At 40.5% G+C, this 22,076-nt stretch overlaps 1 protein-coding gene and 1 long non-coding RNA gene across 2 annotated transcripts; one reads left to right on the plus strand and one right to left on the minus strand.

Annotated features, from left to right (window-relative positions):
• Positions 1 to 1,242: 1,242 nt before the first annotated feature.
• PTER (phosphotriesterase related) lies at positions 1,243 to 22,072 on the plus strand. The gene is made up of 5 exons (XM_068212107.1): positions 1,243 to 1,347; positions 11,973 to 12,448; positions 14,135 to 14,400; positions 17,802 to 17,942; positions 21,234 to 22,072. The coding sequence occupies exons 2-5, from the start codon at positions 12,017 to 12,019 to the stop codon at positions 21,442 to 21,444; spliced, it is 1,050 nt and encodes a 349-aa protein (XP_068068208.1). The 5' UTR covers positions 1,243 to 1,347; positions 11,973 to 12,016; the 3' UTR covers positions 21,445 to 22,072.
• On the minus strand, positions 14,144 to 16,385 carry LOC137486694 (uncharacterized). The gene is made up of 2 exons (XR_011005778.1): positions 16,231 to 16,385; positions 14,144 to 14,468 (listed from the first exon to the last, which is right to left on the minus strand). It is a non-coding gene; the product is annotated as an uncharacterized lncRNA (long non-coding RNA).
• Positions 22,073 to 22,076: the final 4 nt, after the last annotated feature.

Here is a 22,076-nt window from a genome sequence, read left to right on the forward strand (position 1 = left end):
AACTTTCTTTTACCTCCTACCTCTCTAAAGTTGTTTATTTCAGCACCCTCCTCATTTTTCATATACTACTTCCACTTTTGTCCTTCACTGTAAGATAGATGATAAACGGCCCATGCATCAGCATGCATTGGCTTTCATTCCCAGTCATGCCCACTCACTTTCTGCATCACAGGATTATCTGGGATCTGAAGAAAAGCTAGGATCCATCTCCCCCAGGCCATATTAAAGGCAGGCACACCAGAATCCATTTGCAGGCATCGTGCTGCAGTGCTGGCCCCAGCCTGTTATGAATGGGAACAAGGAAGAGTCAAAGTAGAACACATAGCAATGAAAAGAGTAAGTACTTCTCCCGGAAAAGCTTCCTGACTTCAGGTTACATGTCTCCACAATGCACCGGGTGACTTTGCTGCAGCTTTGGCTATGTGTGAGGGCTAGAGAAGTTCTGTCCCCTGTGCCTTTTGCTAGTCATGTTGCCAGCATGTTTACCCTTCTATGAAATGGAATAGTACCACACTGGATTCTGTGAGCCTTAGGTAAATAAGACACTTTTGAGAGCCTCAAAAGGAAAAGTAAAGGATTCTGAAGGTGAATTCTTCATCACAAAAATTTCTTTACTGAAAGGGTTAAAAACATTGGAATGAACTGCCTAGGGAAGTGGCATAGCATGTAGTGCCACGATTTGGTTGGCACGGTGGTGTTCAAAGGTTGGACTTGATGATTTTGGTAGTCTTTTGCAGCCTTAATGATTCCATGATTCTAACTTGGTGTTAGCTGTGTTTTCGTTTCATACTCTGGACCTGCACTTTCTTCCAGAATCTGTCATTGTGTATCTCTGTGTAGATACTTGGAAGTGCCTCTTCAACCATCCTATTTGCATTAAAGGGCACATTAGAAAATATTGCCTCTTGCAAGCCCAAGCTCTCGGCGCGAACTCCCACCCTCCCCACTCCCTCCCAGAATGACTCCGTGGATTCCAGCCTCCTCCCCGTGTAAACAGGGGGTGCGCACAAGGACAAGCAGGATGCTCGCAGCCACCGACTCTCATTCGTACTAGGAGCCAAGATGACACAAGAACAGCTGCCCCTCACTCCACGGGGGAGCTCCTGGGGCCGGGGAGCGTGCAGCGAGCTGGGCGGGTCCCCACAGGGCGGCAGAAGGGCTGCGCTCCGCTGCCCGCCCGTTCTTCCGCTCTCCTGTCCGGCACCCCGGGCTCCCCAGGCCCCGCCGCCCCCAGTCTGCTCCACCACTCGCTCCCGTCCCCGGGAAGTCCCGCCCCGCTCGGGGCGGTCGCGGCGCTCTGCCAGCCGGGGCCCTGCGGGGTGCGGTGCGTAGGGTCCGGGCCGCGGGGTGAGCGAGCCGGGTGTGGGGCACTCCTGCGGAGCCGCTCCGCCAGCTCCCGCGGCCCAGAGCCGTGCCGGGCTCGCCCTTGATGCCTTCGGCCCGACAGGGCGCCCGGGCCGGGAAACTTCGCTCGAGAGTTGAGGGGCGAGAGCGGCTTTCGCTTGCTCCGCTGCCGGCCCAGGAAGGCCCGAGGCGGGCGAGCGGAAGGCGGCTGGCGTGCTCGGGGCAGGGGCGGGCGGGGAGCGCAGAGCTGTGCCGGGCTCGGGCCGCGGGTCAGGGCCGCTGCGGGCCCGGCACAGCCGGTGCAGCCCCGGCGGAGGGGCGGCTGCCGGGAGAGGGGCAGGGGTGCTGGGTCGGGCAGGGCTCCTGCGGGGAGCGTGTGGAGTGTGAGGGGACGAGCAGCTCCTCTCTGCAAAAGCGCTTTGCAGCACCAGATGATAGTTACCAACAGAGTGAGCCGCGAGCTTAGGCGGCTTCACTGTGTGAGTGCAGCTACACTGCTATTATTAGTACTGGTATTTAATATTTGTACAGCCATAACAAGTTAAATATTGGAACTACGTCCTCTCTAGTACTCCTCTCCGACAGTTCCCGAGGGTGTCTCTGTGAAGGAACAAATGCCTCAATCCAAAACTGGGACCTTCAGAGCCTGCCTTCAGCTGCCTCTCCATCTGGAAGCACCAGCAGCCCTCTGCAAGATGCTTCCAGAGTTGCTTAAGCTTGTCAAGGCTGAGCAGCAAAGCTCCACACTTGCTTGTGTGCCCTGTTGGGACACGACACTACACCATGCATGTTCTCTGTGGCCTGAGGCTTGCTGCCCATTCTAAGACACATTTGAAGCAGATTCCCTGCTCCCCTGGCACGGGCTCGGGGAGCTGCGGAAGGGAGCTGAATCTGAGCGAGGGAGGTTCAGCTCCCCCTGCCAAGTGTGCTTCAGCACAGTGGCAAAGCCACTGCTGGCCAGTGGCTTTGGGTTTTGGCACCCCCTCTGCATTAGGTCTTGTGGTCAGTTTGGTCGTAAGTTGAAGCATACAGGTCCTGTTGGTGAGGTACTCTGGGGAGCCTAGCAAGTACTTGAATGTATATGTGATCTCCAAGATACCTGTAAACATATTTTTTTTTTCAGGTGTCTGTTGTAAAGGGTGGTATCTTCTTTATGCTAGAGGCTTGTGACAGTTCTTGAATGAAACCAGTTTTTAGCTGGAGGTCACTTACTTCAGGGAAATTTTGTTTTACTTGTCTGGAATTCCCTTCTGCTTTACACTGGATAAATTATTCAATGTCCTCTGTCATAATATGTTCTGCAATGTTTAAAGGTTGTTGCCTTCTTTCTGCTGGGGGCTGTGTTTCAGTGATGGGTGAAGCAATGCTTCTAATAAGTAGTTTTGTATCATTTTGTCAGGTACTCTGGGATTATTTTATGAAAGACTACATGTGTCATTTATTATTACGAGTGCCTCTTACGTTTTGGAATTTAACAGATGTAATCTTTGCCATCCTGTCACCATCTTCACATTCATTTTCATAGTTATAATCAAAGGTGGCAACAATGGCATTCAGATGCTCAATTATGTTTCATGTAGGTGACCAGTGCTAACTTACTAAATTAGTGCATGGTGCAGCAGGAACAAGTGTCACAGCTTCCCTCTGTTAGGAGCCATCAGCTTGCTTCTCACACATAAAAATTATAGTGAAGCATATGGCACCAGTGAGTTCTGTGTTTATTAAAGGACTATGCCTCTGAACATTCTGTGAATTTTTTTCCTTATTTCACTTGATGTAGATCTAAAATGTTTTTCCCATCTTTCAGGACTTGAAATACTGAACTAATCCATTTTTCAGTCAGATGAAACCAAGACTTCTTGAGGTTCATGAAAACAGTGTGAGGCTTATGCTTGTATCACACTGGCCACCTGTCCAGTGTGAGGGAATGAGAGATCCGTCTAAGCTGTGGAAACCTATGGTACAAGTCTCTGGTTTGATTCAGAACAGTTTTGATCTCTTTTACATTTTCTGCATTTCTGAAAAACTGGATTGCCAGCTGTATTGGAGGGTAAGGGGAGTATCCCATCCCTGTAGTTCTAAGAAGAAATTACATCCTCTCAAAACTGGTAGGGTAGCTTTTCTGCTTCAGTCTCATTTTTCTGGTCACAAATTAAAAGCTTCCTCAGAATTTTCTAAGCAGTGGTCATGTCTTTGGTCTGATAGTAATATGTATGTTGTAATAATCCAAGAATAGCATTTTATCCTAACAATAGCTGGGATATGTTTCACAAGGTCTTAACTACTCAGATAGAAAGGAAGCAAGAAGAAATACCACCACCATCATCTCTTAGATGACAGCTTTAAGTAAATCACATTTTTTTACTTGAATCTCAGAAAAGTAGAATCACTCTTCTCAAAGATATTCTGAAACCCTACTGATGTGTAGCCAAAGCCACAGGGTTTTTTCTTGAAGTAACTTCTGTGGAGGTGGTAGGATCAAAGAACAGTATGTTACCTGCTGAACTACTCCCTTTTTCTGCTCTTTTGGAATCTCATCTCTTTCCTCAAAATGTAAAAGGAGAATTGTTTTATCCCACACTTGTCTTTGCCCTGTCCAGAGTTACTACAGTGAGGATTAGTGATCAAGTGAAAGGAGTGTACCTCTTTTTTTGCTGTGATTTGTGTACCTTTTGGCAGATGGGTCATTTTCAGATGGGTCTGGAAATCTTCAGCTGGTTTTATTGCTTGAACTCTGGTGTTCTGTAAGCTTTATTTTAGGACTTTGTTCTTTGTTGTTCACTTTAGACTGGGTAGCCAGGATTTTTTTGAAAAACAGATAATAGTTTCCAGGACAAAAATACTGAGTTCGTATCTTCTTTCAGAAATTCTGTGATACAAAAAGGCAAAACAGTGGCAGGGTTCTGTGTCCAGTTCTGGTTAAGACTGAAGATTCAGCAATACCTGGAAAAGAAATAGAAGGATATGTAGGAGACCTGACAATTTTGTAAGCTTCTGTGTGTTGGTTGTTCCTAGCATTCCACTGTTGTATCCAGATGGGGGTAAGAACTTAAAAACAGGAGTTGTATAAGCAAGAAGTTATTGACCCTGACCACTGACAAAGCAGGCAGACTGTAAGTTTCTGAGGTAAAAGATACTCCTTGAGCTACACCCATCAGCTTTGAGCTTTCCCTTGACTCACATTAACTTTTCTTGTGTGGGCTTGTTTCTTTAGAGCAGAAGTGGATCTTGAGAAGGACATACAGCTTCCATTTCCTGCCACAGTCACGGAGAACAGTCACAGTCCAAAGGCTTTTCTCATGGTATTTTTTCCCCTTAGGTCTTCAGATTGGTTGCAAATTTTGTGATACTATTGTTTGCAGTAGTGGGACATTGAATTTAGTTCTTTGCATCTATGCTCATCACTCCCTGGTAAAGAAGGTGGTTTTCTGGAAGCGCCTGCTTTTTTCAGTTGCTGCAGTCTGTGATAGTGAATGAGACTCTGAAGCAAATCACCATGCTCTTTTCCAACATGCGTGGCTTTACACATCTTACTGGATCAGTGACTGCTGTGTTCTGTGGCAAAGCTGACGTTGGGGTTAATTCGTCTGATTTTTTTTAGATGTTAATGTTCAGTCTTGATCAAGAGGTAGTAGTGCATATCACTCATCCATTGCTTAGGTTTGTGTGGTGCATTTCTGCATGTGGAGATCATGGAGTGGTTTGATGTGGCTCTCTAGGACTGTAAAAGTGAGTGATAATGCTCCACCCAGCATGCTTACTGAAGTGTTTAAGCTCATGTGAAAATATGTGTATGTGACCTCAAGCAGAGAGAAAACCAATGAAAGTCAATGAGAATAACAAAGAGTGGAGTTAAGATGTATGCTTGTTTCAGATTTGAAATTTAGAGGGAAGGAAGGCTGGATATACATTCCTGAAAAGGAGACTTTTTTTCCCAACATCTTGTTTCCTCACAAGAAATAGAATATGTACTTGTACCCCAGAACCCTCGAGAAGCAAATGTGAGTCTGTTAAGTCTTAAGAATATGAATGTATATATCAGCATGCAGGACTTAGCCCATATTTGCATATAGCATAATGTGACTTCAGTTCTGATTTTTGGCCTAAAAACACTATGTGTGCATGTAAAATATAATTAATGTAATGTTTGACCCTGGAGGAGAATTTTTATCTGACCTTTTATCAGTAGTAATTTTGGAAGCTGCCCAAAATGTAAAATCCCCTGAAGTTCTTCTAAAGAGATGTTAATGAAAAACACTTAGGGGTATGCTGGTCTCAGATCTCTGAGGAAGAGAAACTTCAATGTGACTTTGCTCAGAGAAGCCTAGATTTTGAGACTGTTATCTGCACAGAAATAAGGTAAAATGGAAGTCTGACTATTTTGGTCACAACAGCTAACCTTTAACCAAATTGGAAAAAAATTGTGCAAAGTTCTGTATACGAGGTGACTTGGACTCTGCTTCTGGGGACAAATCACACGTGCTTGCTTTGTTCCCCAAGGTTTGTCCACCCTGCGAGACGGGTACGAGACGCTGCACCTTGTCCTGGTATGACAGTTCAACTGTAAGGAAGCAGTCTGGTTTACATATGCCTGGCTTAAAGCCTGGCTAGAGCCAGAACATGACCCTCAACCCATGCAAAGCTGGATGGTCTGCTACGAGCTGAGCCAGAGGGAAGATGCTGTAAGAATTTTCTCTTTCCTTTCAGGTGAACATTTAAAAGCTTTGCTTCTCATTTACCCAGCTCCTTTTCTGAGAGTGCTTTTCGGAGGTTCTGAGGGCAGGGCGTCAATAAATTGGCCTTTCCCTTATGTGTACTAGTGTTTATGTTTCTCTTAAATTTTAAGTGACTGCTTTTAGATTGTAGAACATTGACAGTGCTACTCAAGCAATGTAGCTGCTATAGAGTGTGTGTACCTGCATATTTTGGTGGGACTTCTCTTTATCATAGTTGGATTATATAAGGCTTGTCTAAAGCTCTCCTAATTCTTTTTCATAGCACATACTGTAACCTTATATAAAGTCTTACTTTTAGTATTCTTTCTCACTTCTGTAGTGTAAAGGTTTTTTGGTTGCTCAAATCATATATAGAAGATTTAGTGAAAAGCAATATTTAGCCTTTCTTTTGGCTTGACTTCTTAAGGAAATATGTTTTTGAATGGTTTGGGGACCAGAGGTAGGTCACTGAAGGCCACAACATTAACCCACTATTATGAGTATTTCCAGAATAATGTGTTTCATGAAAAAATGCAGCAAGGTAGAATAGATGATACTTTTTAAATAATCCCCCCACGAATTCTCTAGGCTTTGAGTCTGTTGGCCAACTTCTACCCATTCAAGAGTTTACAAATCCAAAATGGTGATGCTTGTATTCATGGTGCATAAAGATATAGCCACCCAAAGGTGGGAAACAAAGACTGGCCCACGAAAGGAAGAGCTGCAGCATATGCTCCTGTGGGCTTAGGCAGGAATTTGTGTGGGAGAGCGGCACCATAAGTGTTCCCTTCCTCTCTCTTAAAAGCTTTATTCAAGGCATGAAAAATCTCCCGTGTGACATTGTTCCTTAGGACACAAAGCCTTGAGTTAGCTTGAAGGTCAGCAAATCATGGTACTCTCATAGCTCCATTTTGGGAGAGGAAAAGGACCAAGGCCACTTCTGACCAATGTCAATTCCGAAGACAGGGAAGAACATTTATGACTTTTAATAAAAATAATCTGTCACCTTCAGAGCAGCATACCTGCCATTTCTACAGAAGAGGCCCGAGTTTGCCCAGAAACCTCAAATTTTTCAGTACTTCCGCTCATTTTCAAATTCTTTTTCTTAGGCAGAAACCCAAAAGCAATATAAGACTTCTTGTTCTCTCATGTAACACAAACTAGTGATGGTGTGTGAGTGCCTGTTAGGACTATAGTGTTACAGGTCTTGGACTCCTTTGCTGTGACTGGTGCACGGGGAATTGCTGGACTAAATGACAATTGAGTCTGCATCTGTCCTGGAGCAAATGCAAGTTCTGTCCTCCTGCTGCACTCAGCCACCCAGCTGTGGCAGGCTCAGCTCCACAGCCCCTGTAGCTGTGCTTTCCTTACAACATGCATGAGCGAAAAAGCCATGTTTGCTGAAATCTGTGTCCAAGGGATTGCTGGGTTTCAGGCATGTTTGCACTGTAATTAGCACTCATGAATATATTTTTGAAGAAGGTGGAATAGATCTGGAGAGGTTAGAAAGCTTGCTTGTCTGGTGGGGAAGAGGAAGAGCTGTGCAGGCAGTATTGAATTCCTTTCTGTAAACCTCTACATGGTTGGCAGAAACATGAGGGGAGAGAAAAATAAGGTTTTTTAAAAATTTTTCCTGACATAGTCTGCACGTGTTCTCTTACCCTGTGCCTCTCCTCTTCCTTGTCTTGCTAGCTTTTTCCCTTGTCACAAAACACTTACATGTGGGGAACAGTGAGATAACACAGCATAGACTAACTAATAGTAATTTCCTACAGATGTGTCACATATTTCTAATTAGTGGCTTTTCCATGCTCTGTAGGGGTTGCTCAAACTAGAATCGAATTCTCAGAACATTTCTTCCATCTGTAAATATATAGTGAGCCTGTGCTGTATCACATTTCCCAGGGCTGTGTGGTTATAAAGGAAAGACCCACTTAAAATGCTCTTGATGTAGCCAGGGCAGCCCTTGTTTCTAAATGGCAGCTGTGTTTAACTTTTTCTGGGTGCAATTAATACCCATTGAGCCATTCTTTTTGCTTTTTTTTGGTAAATTTTATGTCACAGCAATCTGGATTTAATGTTGCTCTAATCTCACATTGTAATGTAATGACAATGAAATGATTTTCACACCGGTCTACAGAGAATCTGTGCTAATGCCATTAAAATGTGCTTACCCAATCAAAACAAATGCAGAATTAGCATATGGAAACTGTGTTTATGTGATTATAATGTTTCAGCAATATGAGATTACTGTAGGAAGCAGCTAATCCAAACCTAGGGGGACTTCCCATTACAAGGCCATTAAAATGACACAATGACTGAAGCGCACATTTCAGATGGGAAAAGTGGAAACATAAATCTTGTCATCAGTATTCAGGCAAAACATCTATTGAACTCAGTGGAGTTTTTACCAGAGTCAGGAATGCAGCACCATGACCTTTTTAGGAGCAAATCTCTTTTCTCTTAACAATACCTCTAGGAAAAATATTTACTTCACTAGGATTTGATAGCTGGCTAATGGTGAAAGTTGTATTTTATGCACCATACAGTTGGTGGTTATAAAGATTTGTCCAGAGTTTATTACAAAAATGGTAAGGTAGTGTTTCATGGCTTTTGTGAAATAATAAAAGTTTTGGTTACATCTTAAAGCAATTTTCTCATTTTTAGTCTGAATTTGTAATTTTCAGGAAATATAATTTATTTCTCTCTTTGTACAGCACCCAAAGCTGAGAAGTCTTGGTCTGTGCAGGAGCTCCTTGGCAATGCCACCATATAAATTAGTGATTTTCAAAACCAAAATAGCTGTTATTGCCAGATATGAACCTACCTATTTATCTTCTGTGGTAGGAATCAGCACATTTTCCCATCTCCTCAGACTGGGTTAAGATTAAGGAAATATAATTCACATATCCTGTGTAGAGCCATCTGAAGTATATTTGTTTTGTCCTGGATTGTTTCTTGGCTCACTCCTTAGTCCATGGAAGGAGGATAACATTACAGGAAGTGACTTGTCCTGTCCTTTTACAGGTATTAGAAATAAACTGGATGAATAGCCTATAGATAAGTCCTTCCATCTCCAGATGATTGTTCTGTAGTAGACATACATCATTTAAATGGCTAAATGAGGTGATATGAATGCAGTCCTTGGTGTATGAAAGAAGAAACTTTTTCAAAAGAAGGTTCTGTGTAAAACATGGCATGCAAGTCATGCATAAACCACACAAACAGTGATTCCTGTAGTAACATCTACATGCTTAAATTAAGTAGGAATCCTGATTCCATTTAAAAGCTATTTGCACCTAAAATCTGTTTTAAAAATACATAATTCTGATTCCATCAAGTGAATCTTACTAGGAATAATGTATCATAGCATAACCAGGTCAGACTCTTTATGTGAATGACAGTAGGGAAGATATCAGGACAGTGATTTCAAAAATAATTCCAGTCACAGGTTGTTGACTGTCTTTATTTTCTATACTTCTTTTATTAAGAGTAGTGGGTTTCTAAAACTGTCTCAGTTAACAGGAACAGGCATTAATATTAATACATTTTTCATGAAGATAAAATTAGGCCTACTTTAAATGTTGTTTGTGTCAGTTTCCAATTTTTGTGACCCTTCTTATATTTACAAAAATCCTTGGCCTCAGTCAAAAGGTTCTGTAAATTCTGTATGTGAGTTGTAATCTGAAATCTAGAGTTTAAAAATCAAGAGGTTGGTGTCTGCTATAAGAGAAACCTGGCACAGGAGCTGGTAATTGATTTGTGTCAAGCTTTATCAAAAGAAATTAAATACTTGTGTATTTAATTGTTATATAGGTTTGGTTTGCTAACTTAATAAATGGATTGGAAAATTGTCAGTGAACATGGGGAAAGAGAAGTGTGAATCTAATGCAGAGGGTAGTTACCACTCTGTGCTGTCAGGGTTTTACTGAATGCCAGAGTGTAGATATTTAACATTAAAAAAAGAGGGGAGGGGAAAAAAAATAAAGGAAAGGTAATGCTTAGAATTATGTCAATTACTTTGCTTTACATTTAAGAATGACTCAGATCATTGAACTTTCTCCAAAATAGTGGGTTGCTCTATACAGAGCACCAGCCTTCTTCAAAGATGGAATTAATGACTGTTTAATTGAATTGCAGCTAGGAGAAGTTTCTGACTAAGACAGGTATTTTGGGTTTAATTATTTGCTCAAGAATAATATTTTCTGAAATCATGCATTTCTTAATCTGTTTGGAAGAAAAATAAATCATCCTATTAATCAGCCAGCAGTCTGTTCTATGAGAGTAAATTATTCTTCTGTCTTCTCAAACTAGTTAACATGCTAGTTCAGGAACAAAATTCCTAAAAGAACAGTTCTTCCTAATCAGCTTTTTCACAAGGCAAGTAAACATAGTCAGTCATTTCTCTTTTTTATGGATGGCCAAGTCTTCATATTACAATGAGCACCATCACTATAGACTTCACTGGGCAGGCAATAGCTGCCTTTTCCAGAGGCTGGGTCACTTTTGTGCATTGGTGCTCTGACAGTGACTGCTTCTCATGAGATCAAAGTATCCCCAAAGAGATCTTGATGTTCCTGTGCCCTTTGATATGAGGAGTTCAGTGCCCTTCAAATTTCAGTTTTTCTGTCATCCTGGTAGATTAACTTTAGCAGTTAAAAGGAAAATGTCCTCTGAGGGCTTAACCAGTAACAAACCCATGTTTATGACATTATTCACTAAAAGGGAGGCAGAAATGGGAAAGACCTCTCTCTTTAATCAATAATGCATGCTCTAGTTAGTCCTTTCCTCTGGACATGATTAAACATGTATTTTGTTTCATAACTCATGATTTTGGTTGACTAGGGATTTTAACTATATATCCTCAAGCCTTTGTGACTAGCATCTGGAAGATCTAACATGAACTGGTTAGTCAGGACTACCCCCCCCCCCAAAAAAAAAAAAAATTTTAAAAAAGGGGAAAAAAAGCCAAAATCCCAATGGGGAGAGCTGCAGTTAATCCAAACCTGCAGTGAGTTAGGCCAGATTGGCACAGGGCCTTTGACATGAACCAACTGCAGACTGTAAGACTATAACCTCAGTGTTTGTCACTGCTCGTTTGAAGTTTTGAGAAGTAACACTTTTTCATTGATGTTAAAGTTGAATTAAAAAGTGTCTGAGATACTGAACCACATATAAATTGTTAGATTAAGGTCTGTTCTTAACTGGTAAAATATTTGCCCACTGAAGCACTTCGGCTTCTCCACCGCTGTTTGTGGGCCATGCTGTATCTTTGGTGGCTGTTGTCAGCCTTAGAGTGGTCCTGTGCTGTTCCAGACTTCCAGAACACAGCTGGTAGGAGAACCTGAGTCCTGCTGAAGCCAGAGGAGCAGATTATCACACCCACCCCTGCATTCCACATAGAGAGGGGCAGACAAGGTGCCCAAACACAGACTGCTTCCTTGGCATGTGAGAGGGACACTGAGTCTTGGAGGCCAGAGATAAATATACTGAACATACCAGTAAGGAATATTCAGCCTTGGTGCCAAGTGTGTTCATCTGGTGGCTGAAGCTAACAAAATATGACAGCTGCTGAAGAGCAAAGAATCCTAAATGAACATACAATGGTTTTATTAAATAGGAAGCATTTATCTTAATGTAATACTGACTGCAGCACAATAAATTATAACAGTTTCCATGTACTGAAATGTGATGTGTTTATGTTGCTGGAGTACTGATACAAGCACAGTTGGGTAAAATAAATGCCTTGTTTTTCTTATTGACCACCCTGCTACGAACAGCTTTTGGAAATGTCCCAGCAAACACACACAGAGTGTAGGTACATGTGCAAGAGGGAGGAGGGATTTCAGAAATCACCTGAGAAAATTATGCTCTTTCTGAAATGTTTTTGTTTCCTTTCTTCTTCTTTCCCAGACTCCTTTAGGATCTGATGATTTTTTTCTCTTTGTTAAAGAAAAATGCCTTCCTTGAGTGGAAAAGTGCAGACTGTCTTGGGTCCTGTGGAGCCAGACTGTCTTGGCTACACATTGACTCATGAGCACTTGACTATGAACTACAGCAGCTGCTTTTGTCCACCTTCTCCAGGCCAAGAGCCTTTGTCTAATGGGCCCATTGAGATGAAGAACTTGTTTTGGATTAAGCAAAATCCCTACAGCCATAAAGAAAACCTTCTTTTGTATGAGGAGACAGAGGCTGTGAGGGAGGAGCTGCTGCATTTTAAAGTAGCCGGTGGTGGGACAATTGTGGAAAACACAACTACAGGAATTGGCCGGGATATGAATACTTTGAAGAAACTTGCTGAAGAAACTGGAGTTCATATTATTGCTGGTGCTGGGTTTTATGTGGATTCCACTCATTCTTCTCAAACACAGGCCATGACAGTGGAGCAGGTAGGTCTTAACCGTTGCTTCAGTGCCTCTGTCCTGTGAATTATCCCTGGGTAAGCCAAAGTTGGAGAGAAGTTCCAGTAAAATAGATGGAATACAGAGGTGCTCAGCATAGAAAACAGGAACAGCATTACTGCTTGTGTGTAATATCTGGAGCAACACTACTTTCATGTGCTTGGTTTATCTGTCAGAATTTCCAATTCTTAAGTTCCATTTTCTTTGAGGGATTTGTTATAGTGCAACAGTAAAAGGAAAATACAGTATTTCATGTCTGGACATTTGGTACACCACAAACTATATTGAATTTTTTACTGTTTTTAAGGAAGGAGTTTATCCTTGCTACCTCTTCTGTCTTTTTTTTCTGGCTAATTGCTTCCCAATGAGTTTACCCAGCATTCTTGTAGAAAGCATAAATAATTGCAATATTTATAGGACAATTGTAAATCACTCTGCTCAGGCTGTGTGTTATAGCTCTCTTCTCTATCATTTGTCCAGGCTTTTCAGGGCATAGTCTACATCAGCCTGTTTGTACAGTGACTAAGACAATGTGTTAAAAATACCTGAGGTCCCCAGATGTTCCTGTAATAATAAATATTCATCTTTTATTAAGAAAATGTGGTGATGAGAAGAGGGAATGGAACTCTCCAAGGTAGGAGGCTGTAAATGTGTATAAATAGAGCTGACAATTTTTTTAAAAATCTGTCACAGTTTACAAATGAGTCAAATTAATTTTAAAAATCAATGGTCAGAACTTGAGCAGTGCTGCCAACAAAACTGGACCCAAGCTGGCCAAAACTGTACACACGAGTACTGTTTTTCCTAAATGTTCTTCCATTGCTTGAAATACAAATAGCATAGACACAAATAAATTTCTCAAGGCAAAGTTTTCCCTTCTGTGTTTGATGGACTGATGGTGACCCACAGATTTCCTGTACTCAGCACTTAGAATGTGCCATCATCAAGGTGCCTTAGAAAGTCATCATCAGTACCATTTTGTGCTCCCAGTTCTGAATGTATGCTTAAGATATATGGCCTATTCTGGGAGAGAAAAAGTAAAGCTTTTATAACAAAATAGTTTTATTAAGAGATTCTAATGGGTTTTGTCTATGCATGCTCTAAAGCAGGCTAATTTTGATCCTGTAAATTTGTCAAATTAGCCTTGTTTTTGTAGCTCTGAAGATCTCCTGTTGTTTTACATTGGCATTCCCATAAGGAGGTTTTGGAGTTTCTCTCTTCCCTATATGTATGACAAGGTTTCCTTATTCTCTGATTTCTTGTTTTGCAAAAACTACATTGAATTGTGTCTGATGCCAATTCAGGAGTGCAAGGCAAAGGTTTTGGAATAAACTAAACTTTTTTTTTTTTTTTTAAAGAAAACTTAATGTCTGCCTAAATCAGAGTTCAAATTACATGTAGACCAGCTTTCTTGGCAAACCTGGACAAATGTGTGACTGGATGCTGTTAAACTGATGTGCTTCTGTGTTTATTTTGGTCTTAGTGAATGGCTAGCATAACATTAGTTGACAGAAACCAAATTTTAACTCCAATGTTTGCACACACCCAGCTGTTAATTAGATAAGTTCAGAAAGACCTTGGGAGCATAACTAGCCCAGCGTCCATAGGCCAAATTTGATGCTATTTAACACAAATAGTAATAATAACCAAAAATCTCATTTTCCTGTTCTCTAGCTGACAGAGATTATTGTTGATGAGGTTCTCAATGGAGCAGATGGGACTAATATCAAGTGTGGTGTGGTGGGAGAAATAGGTTGCTCCTGGCCTTTGACTCCGAGTGAACACAGAGTGCTTCAGGCAACAGCACAGGCTCAGTCACAGCTTGGGTGCCCTGTTATCATCCATCCTGGCAGGAACAGTGACTCCCCTTTCCACATTATCCGCATTCTGCAGGAAGCTGGGGCTGATGCTTCAAAGACAGTCATGTCTCACCTCGACAGGTAAGGAGTCTATTCTGCCGTGCTTCCTGCAGTGTTGCTACAACTCACTGGGGTTTTGCAGAACTACACTGGGAAAAGGTGACATAGAGTTTTACCCTCAAGTTAACTGACTCGAACAATAAGTGCTTATATAGAGCTTGATCTGCCTCCAGCACTTCAGTCCACTTCACTCCAGGATCAGGTTTTAGATTGACATTGATAAGAGATTTTGGTATTTTAAATGCTGTCTTTGAAAGCCTGGCAGAGGGATTAGGAATAACTGTAGCCGCATTTTAAAAATTAGAATTTCATTAATTTGTATCCATGCACAAATCCCAGTATTTTCAAAGCATTGGACATTGAGCAGCTCTCACTAAATTGGGTCGGAAGTTGCTGGGATTCCAGTGTTTTTGAAAACTGGGTCACTCTTAATGGTCTTGCCAAAATCTCACAGAAGCTAATGGAGATTTCCTTAATTTGTCTGAAGTCTGGATCAAAGCAAAAGGCAGATTTTTAATGTTCTACTACCAGATAGAGGAACTACTGCTTAAAAAGAAAATAGTTGGGTTTTGGATAGTCCATAGCATAGACCAGATAGTTACCTTTTAGTTTCCTTGAGAACAAAAACCAGGAGCTCGGATACGCACAGAGAGAAATTGGGATGCTTTTCTGTCTCCAGCTTAGAAATACAGCCTCTGTTACCAAATCAGTTTTGTATGACCTTGTGTTGCTCATGGTGAGCTGGAGTATGTCCAAGCATTGATTAGTTTGGCCAGTTGCTGAATAATGGAGACTATTTGTGGTCATATGATTCTCAGCAACTGGATTGTTTTCCCTCAGTGTGAATGTAATACAGGCAACAGCACTGTGCTCCAAATTTCTTGTGGTTACAGGCTCTAAGAGCTTGCAAATCGAGCTACAGGTGTTTGTTATTCACACAGAGCTCCTTGTTTTACTTGACACTTTTAGGAGCATAAAATTAATGCCATGAAATTATATTTGAATATTTATAAATTGCTTCCTTTTTGTATTTACCTGTGTTCCACTGTATTTATAGCTGCATTTTCACCCCTTTTTGAGAAAAAAACTGATTACTTAAATCATTTTATGAAAGAGGACTGAGCAAGCTGCAAGCATCAGTACTTATGTAGCCATTTTGATAAAACATAAACATACAGTTATGGCTTTTTGCCTCTTATACACTGTTGTAAATTGTTGAATTAAATAATTAATTGATGGAAATTAAGCAATATAAGTAGGAAAACAGAGGTGCAGTTTCAATAACAGCCGCTGATGCACAATATGACATTTCCTTTTATCTCTTTCTATCATTACTTTCACACATTCAGGTTGGCACTTGCTACAACATAAACTACTGTGAAGTTTGGCTTTGCAATGTGCATTTAACATTTTAAGTCTCCTCCAGTAAGAAAAATCCATGTGGGAGCATCTTAGTCCCTTAAATGTGAGATAAATTTGTACATAGCTCCATATTTCATGTTTGCATTTCACATAAGACAGAATGGTAGTTTTCCAGTGGATTTACAATTAAATGATAAAACTAAAATGCTAGCTACCATGTCTTGCAATTTAAAAAAAGGTAGCAGGTATCCATGGTGGAACTACAGTGTACTAAAGGCTGGAAGCAAAAGCTATTGAGGCCTCTGCTTTAGCCATTTGTTAGGGGTTAAGGTTATAAAGGAGATCAACGTCTTGACTCAACTCACTTGAGTAACTTTTGTTAGAAGACTCACAGCAGCTGTTGCGAATTGGCATCATAACCGTTTGGTGTCTGTCCCCATGGTATTTATGCCTGACGTCCAAATTACAAGGTGCTTCACCATGTCCCACCTCTTTTTCCATGAGCTCAGGGCTGTTCAGGGACAGTGTTGCCCAAACACCCAATTGCAGCTCAGAGATCAGCAATTTGAACTGGGAACTGCTGCTGGTGCTACATCCTTGTGGCTCACAGTGGGACCCAGTGGCTGAGGAAACTAAGTTCTCTGGCTCTTTGATGGGATAGAACACCCAAAAGCATGACACTAAAGTTTTCAAAAGAAACTGTTGTGGCTGTGATTTTGAAATAGATTGTTGGGTGTTTTTGCTACTTGCACAGAATTGAATACTCTTGGTGATTGTCTCCCTGTGAACCAAGCAGGGCTGGATCTAAAATAATCTGTTCTTTGGCTCTGCACTTTGAAAACTCATTTGGTGATAAATGTTCAGTCTCTGTAAACTGTAACATTTATTTTAAAATAACATTTTTTATTAATTACAGTTGGCAAGTCTTACATTCCTGCTGATGGCAGGCTTGTTTGAACATGGATTTTCTCTCTCTCAACCCATCTGTTCCTCTTACTTGATTGGTTGTTAAGTCATAATATTGAAGTTATGACATCAGTCATTTCCATAGCAACAGACTGTGATGTAATTGTATAACATAAAACTGCTTTGTTTTACCAGATAGTCAATATCTGCCGTAATAAAAAAAAAATCCCCCAACAAACTACTGCCCTTGTGGTAACTGTTCTGCTTTTGTGAAAATGTGGTTTCTTCTTAAAAAAAATAAAATTGTGTAGCAGCTATAAAGATAGAATTGTATCATTTGAGTGTTTTTGTTTTTCTTTGAACAGCTTATACACTTGGTAAAAATGGTTCAAAGAAAACCCAAAATATTAACGGGAACTCTTATTTCTGTTGCTGTTCTTTTCCAAATGAGTGAGAGGTGCTAGAAGCTTTGTTCCTTCACTTTTCAAATCTGTTGTAAAGCCCATGTCCCAGATACTCAAAGTGCCATTATGTATTTTGGTGAGAGCGTTTCCTTAAGGCGTTCTGGCCAGATCCCAGTGCAAACAATGATATATTGCTGCTCTAATGGCAATCTAGAAACATCACTGTACAGAATAGAAACTAAAGACAAAGTTGTATATTACTGGTGTGTGATGGATGAAACAAGCCCTGGGTGAAGCTGTCTCCTGTAACTCTTTTGGGAAAGTAAATCTGTCTCGTGTAAGTAATCCATTGTCTTTTTTTTTTTTATACCACTATGAATTAACCTCCTCCTTAAATGTCCTTCCTTGTTAGGTTGTCTGTTGGGAGGGTTAATGATATCAAAAGTAAGTAACTTTCCTGTTTCCATTTAAAGATTATTGTAGAGGTCTTCATTATTTCATGGGGAAAGAGTTGGTTTTGTTTTGGTTTTTTAATGCATGAAATCCCAAATGAATGTAAGAAGGACAATGCTGTGTATCCTCTTAAGTTGCATGTGTCAAACAGGAGTCCTGTTTTTCAAATGGGTGAATTGTATCGTAGATTATTTGGTTTTTTCTTTGCAAGTAGGAGGTCACAAAGTACCTGTCCTCATACCATGAGATGCTTTATTCCTGTTACAGTGCTGACTTTGTGTTATATATGTTCTGCAGGACCATATTTGATAAAAAGAAACTTCTTGAATTTGCTAAACTTGGATGTTACTTAGAGTATGACCTATTTGGTACAGAATTCCTTCATTACCAGTTCCATCCGGATATTGACATGCCGAACGACAATGAAAGAATTGCAAGGTATCTGCTCCCATGCAGTTTTATCTATAGCATGGCCATTGATTAAAAATATTATTGATAAAAAAATACTTGTTTTAAGACCATCACAGAGTGACTGCTTATTGTACAAAATTGTCTTCTGTCCTTCTGAAATAATGCCATTTTCCCCTGCTGCTGTCACGCCATTAGAGCAGCATGTATCACTTCTTCTTTCTGAGGGGAAGATGCAGAATCATAGTGTTGTAGGAAGTTACTTGAGAAGAAGATCAAGAGCTTTTTAAACTTCATTCTCTGTCCTAATTCCATGCTGATCTGGTCAAATTTATAGTCTGTAAAAAGGAAAAGGCTGAAAATCCTGCATTTATGTTAGGATTAAGTACTTCTGTTTGAAACATAGTATTGGAAATTTAGTGCTGCTACTAAACATCATCTCAGCCTGTTATATCTCCTCACTAGTTTGCTAACCCAGCAAAACTCATTGGTTGTTTTGGATGGATTTGTGCTTCCATCCTAGAAAACTGCCTTTTCTCTTCCAAGCACTTTATCACCTTTCCTCCCTCTGTCCTTTTGCCCTTTCTCTGTTTTGAAGGATGTCATTCCTGTCTCTTCCGAGCTCCCATTCTCCTCACACTCACTCACAATGTGAAAATACTGGTCCCACTGGCAGGATACCTCTTCCCTGCTTCTCATCAGCACCTGCAGTCTCAGCTCAGCTGCACAGCCAATCTGTTGTGCTGTGTTAACACAAAGTTTTGCCAAAGAGATACATTCTGTACAAAAACTGTCTGAGAGAAGGTAGGATCAGCTGGGAATGGACACCTCACTCCTTCCACTCCATCTGGAGGTGTGATGCTGCCATGCTGCTTGTCCACAATGTTTGTGAGCAGTGAAGTGGCAGGTGTCTGAGAGGTGGATTGCCATCCTGCCTGTGTCTTTTTACCTTCCAGAGTCACAAACAGTTCTTTCACTCTCCTTGATGAGAAATATTTTGTGATTGCTGATCACTAATGAAGTAACTTCTAGCTTTCCCTTAAATCTCAGACATAGCTTCCCTCCCCCTCATTGTCAGATTAATCTCAAAACTAATCTGTTTTCAAACTGTTCTCTCCTAAGAAGGTGCTGTGGCTACTATTCCACCCTCCTGAGCATTTGCTGCTGCTTTTCACATGATAAATTGTTTCTCTCTTAACAATGCTCTCAGTCTTGCACTCAGTATTTTAAACTGTTGCAAGGAATCCAGAGTTTTTGCATTTAGATTGAGTAAAGTTGCTTCCTCTGCTGTGCCTCCTGCCCTCTCCTGTGCCATGGAAAGTCAGCATCTGCAGAAGCACTGGGGAATATATAGAGAGGATTGGACAGGCCTTGGTTAACAAGTGCGTGTTCAACTGTGGCAGAGTTTTCATTCCATCCAAGATACTTGCTCAGCTGCCATTATCTCTCCTGAAACTCTCTAGTGTCTGAGTATTTCTTGCAGCAGGCTATTCAAAGGAAGAAAAGATGAATGATTTGTCTTCTCATTGCACATGTGAGTATGTGTATTTGAGCTATATCGATGTACCCACAATGGACTAAGGATGGCTGGGGCAATCTCCTTAGGGTTTTGTTTTGTGAAACAGCACCACAGAGGTAGAATCAAATTGACCTCTAAATGAAAATACTGAATGGAAAATACTTGTTCACATCTTTTTTGTTCAAAACACAAACTTCTGTAGTCATAACATACCTACTTAAGACAATTTAGCTGTCTGTGTGCTTCGGCAGTTTGGTTGAAGTCTACTGCCAATGCAAGCAAAACACTGACTTCTGTTCTGGGGCAGTTTGGAGTCAGAAGCAAGTACTAACTAAATACAGAGGAATGAGCAAAAAGGAGCAATGGATACAGAATGGAAAGGATCATATGCCTCCCCAGTGCATGAAATTAGTCCAATATTAAAGGAGATTATTCTAATAATATGTTTGCTCATCAAAAAACTTAGTCCCTCCAGTGCCATTACTCTTACTTTCTGGTTAGCTTGTGGTCTCTCTGTATTTCAGGCTCGAGGAGATTGTTGTGATGTCGTACGACTGTGCTTTATGTAGTGTTGTGCACTTTATGGCACAATGTATGGTGGCTTTTTGAAAAACAATAAAATGTTACCAAATTCTATCCTATTTGCCTTCTTTCTGCTGCCCATGCTGGTTTGGTCCTGCTACATGTATCTCCTTGTAACTACCTGTATTAAAATATGTCAGTAAGGGCTTTCAGATACAATGTGGGTACTTGTAAGTCTAGTTTTTGCTTTCTTGTTGATCAAAGCATTGTCAGGAAGGTAAGGATTAGCACTTCACAGGGCTAGCAAGTGATGGAATTGGAGGCCTTCATGAGGAACGAGCACTTTCCAGGGTTGGTCTGTCAGTCCCTGCCCCTTCAGTGCTGCAATCCTCTGCCAAACTAAATGGAAGCGTACTGAGAAACTTAACAGTCATGCAATACCGAAGTGTAGACATCCACATAACATAAATGCTAAAAAATTAGCTGATCAAGGGAGTAAGGCTGCCTGAATGAAATGTGAAGCAGATGGACTTGTAGTAGTCCAGCTACAAGAGTGTGACCAGAAAGATTACTTCTTTTTCCAAACTGACCTGTCATTTTGCCAAGGCTGTTTAGCTGCCCTGCCATATTAATTAATGCCTCTTATTTCCTGGCATGTGCTATGCCATACCAGTCTTATTTGTCTTCTTTAATGAACATCTCTGAGATATGTTTTGGTGATAACTGTCTATATGGAGTATGATACTGGCAACTTCAACTTTTTATTAACTTGCTTTGCTAAATGGGATTCAACTGAATTTATATAATTGAGCCAGGCTCCTTTAAAGACCTGTCACACACAAAGTCTGGTCATTAGCAAATGTAATGGGACCAGCCTTGTGACAGCAGCAAAAAGTAACCTGCTGAGAAGGAATTTATGTAGGAAATTATTATTTACTCATTTATATAAAACCTGTGTCCCGTGCATGGTGATGCTGAAGTTCTTGAATTCCTCTTTGGAATTAATGGGTCTGGAAATGCAAAGTTATGTGCCGAAAGCAAAGTTTTACTTCTCCATTTTGATATATGTGGTGGTGTTTTCAGAGGTGGGATATTGTTCATGCAATAAAAAATGTATTTTGTTTTCAGGTAAATGTAAGGAGTATATCCTCTGAGCACCTAAGAATTTTCTGTTATAATACAGTTCAGCAGTACAGTAATGTAAGAAATGTAAACGCTGGTGGGTTCTGTGCTGTCGCAGTGAGAACTGTCACTGACAGGGATGCTTCCAACTTTTGCAGGATTCGTATGTTGATTGAAGAAGGCTATGAAGACAGAATTCTGATGGCTCATGATGTGCACACCAAGAACAGGTTGATGAAATATGGAGGTCATGGATATTCACATATCCTTAAAAATATAGTTCCTAAAATGCTAATTAGAGGCATATCCCAGGATAAAATTGATAAAATACTCCTAGCAAATCCAAAGCGGTGGTTGACTTTTAAGTAGAAACAATGAATAAATATGCCTGATTTATAAGGAAGCTTGAAAAAATTCAGATTTCAATAGAGCAGTCATTAAAAAAAATCTGAAAAACTAAAAATTAAGTAGATGCAAATAAACTAATTGTAACTTTTCTTTTTATTAGAACATCAAAATTGTGTACTCTCTCTACATTTTCTCCTTTCTGAAAGTTTGCTCATGAATAATTTACTGAATATGAGCCTACCTACAGAATCTTTTCAAATGACATTTTAAGATAATTGTTTCAAAAGCATAACCTAATACTGTTACTGAATGTTACCTCCAAACTACTTCTGAAGATGTGTCACCTGGAAGGAAATTTCCTTGGAAGGAAATTATGGTTTTCAGTTAAATTTCCTGTCTTCAGGGGCTGATTTTAATCCTTGTAATACTGTCAATTTTCTCATTATCCTCATATTCTTCAAGTAATACTTGATTGAAAGGTCTGGAAGTTTTAATTTAGCTTCCATAGACAAGAGAAGGCAAGAGGAATCTCAAATCAAAAAAGATAAAAGTTTCTTTCTAGTTTAACAGTTTACTTAATTGTAACTGAAAATGTAAAAAATACATGGAAAAATATATTTTTGAATAAAGCATTTTGATCACCTTTTAAGCTA

This window comes from Anomalospiza imberbis, chromosome 1 (genome assembly GCF_031753505.1).
Source record: "Anomalospiza imberbis isolate Cuckoo-Finch-1a 21T00152 chromosome 1, ASM3175350v1, whole genome shotgun sequence".
Taxonomy (NCBI): domain Eukaryota; kingdom Metazoa; phylum Chordata; class Aves; order Passeriformes; family Viduidae; genus Anomalospiza; species Anomalospiza imberbis.

What these genes read in the sequence shown, in the direction of transcription:
- PTER (XM_068212107.1), top strand. Translation starts at nt 12,017, where the DNA reads ATGCCTTCCTTGAGTGGAAAAGTGCAGACTGTCTTGGGTCCTGTGGAG. An exon ending in AGGCCATGACAGTGGAGCAG is followed by an intron (nt 12,449 to 14,134) that starts GTAGGTCTTAAC and finishes CCTGTTCTCTAG; the next exon opens with CTGACAGAGATTATTGTTGA. An exon ending in GACAATGAAAGAATTGCAAG is followed by an intron (nt 17,943 to 21,233) that starts GTATCTGCTCCC and finishes CAACTTTTGCAG; the next exon opens with GATTCGTATGTTGATTGAAG.